The following is a 1,093-nucleotide window of genomic DNA, read 5'->3' as shown; positions in this document are numbered from 1 at the left end:
CAGGCACTTGTAACGAGAGCTGGCAGCTGCCTTCGTGGCCCTGCTTTCGAAGGATCCGCAGCTGCACAGCCCCTGGATCAGCTGGAAATCGGACCTCGAGGTCGCTGGAGACCCCGGGGCTGCCATATCGCAGCCCTGGGGCACAGTCACAGCATTCCTCTCACCTGCCTAATGGGAGCCAGCTCTTAACTGCTTCTCATGAAAAATCACACCCATGGTGTCAGAAATGGGATCAGGGAAGGGGGTGGGAAGGTTGAGCCCCCATCCTTGGCCTCAATGGAGGGAGGAAAAAGTGAGACAGAGGCAGGAAATCACGGCCCCGGTGGCACGGAGCAGGGAACAAAGCAGCTCTTTAACCCCTCTAAGCTGTCAGCTGCGGTGCCCCGGGAGCCTGGCTGGGGTGGGAGGTACAAAGGGCACTCAAAATCCCCCCATTTAGCACAGAGACCCAGCATAGCATGCTCTGCATCCCCCCAGTCTGACCACAGCACCCAGGTCTTACCAGGCTCCTCGATAACGTAGAGGATGGACTTGCCACTGGAGTCCTCGTAGTACTGGAACCGCACCACGCAATCGTCCTCGTCCTTGTAGGTGCAGTTCACAGCATCCTTGCCCCTGTCACCTGCCAGAGCGAGAGGCTCAGAGCCCCCCATGCCCGGGGGACGCACACATGGAGGAAAGCAGACGGCATACACAGCGCCCCAGATTTCCATGCTTTAGGGAAGGGGTTTGGGTCTCTCTCTTACCCAATTCCTGCACTGTCTCGATCTCGTCACGGCACATGCGGCTGCAGGACTGCTGCTCCGCCAGCACTCCCCGCTCAAACTTCTTGCATTCTACGCACTCCCTGAGGAAGAGGAGGGAGGTACCGTGAGCTCCTCCATGCTCTCCCCAGAGGACTGTCACAGTCTCAGGCTGCAGAAATCGGTGCAATCCCAACCCAACTGGGCTGGAGCTGGTGAGAGCTCCTGCTGCCGGCTCCCTGATGGGATATGACCCATCCCAGCTCTTTGCCCTCTCTCACTTTTTTATGGTGCAGGCATCTGGGCACGTGGGACACTTCTCGCAGGTGTCACCGTAGGAGCCGGGCTGG

At 59.1% G+C, this 1,093-nt stretch overlaps 1 protein-coding gene across 1 annotated transcript in view; it reads right to left on the bottom strand.

The window, feature by feature from the left end:
- ITGB3 (integrin, beta 3 (platelet glycoprotein IIIa, antigen CD61)) overlaps positions 1-1,093 on the bottom strand; it is a 20,510-nt gene that overhangs the window by 1,509 nt on the left and 17,908 nt on the right. Inside the window, 3 exon segments of the mRNA XM_009697509.1 lie at positions 503-622; positions 747-847; positions 1,025-1,093. The exon segment at positions 1,025-1,093 is cut by the window's right edge and continues 29 nt beyond it. Of these exon segments, the coding sequence (XP_009695811.1) occupies positions 503-622; positions 747-847; positions 1,025-1,093 (290 nt within the window).

The sequence above is a fragment of the Cariama cristata genome, unplaced genomic scaffold, assembly GCF_000690535.1.
Source record: "Cariama cristata isolate BGI_N322 unplaced genomic scaffold, ASM69053v1 scaffold21173, whole genome shotgun sequence".
Lineage (NCBI taxonomy): Eukaryota > Metazoa > Chordata > Aves > Cariamiformes > Cariamidae > Cariama > Cariama cristata.
The sequence above is the reverse complement of the archived record's forward strand: the minus strand, read 5'-3'. Positions and strand labels throughout refer to the sequence as shown.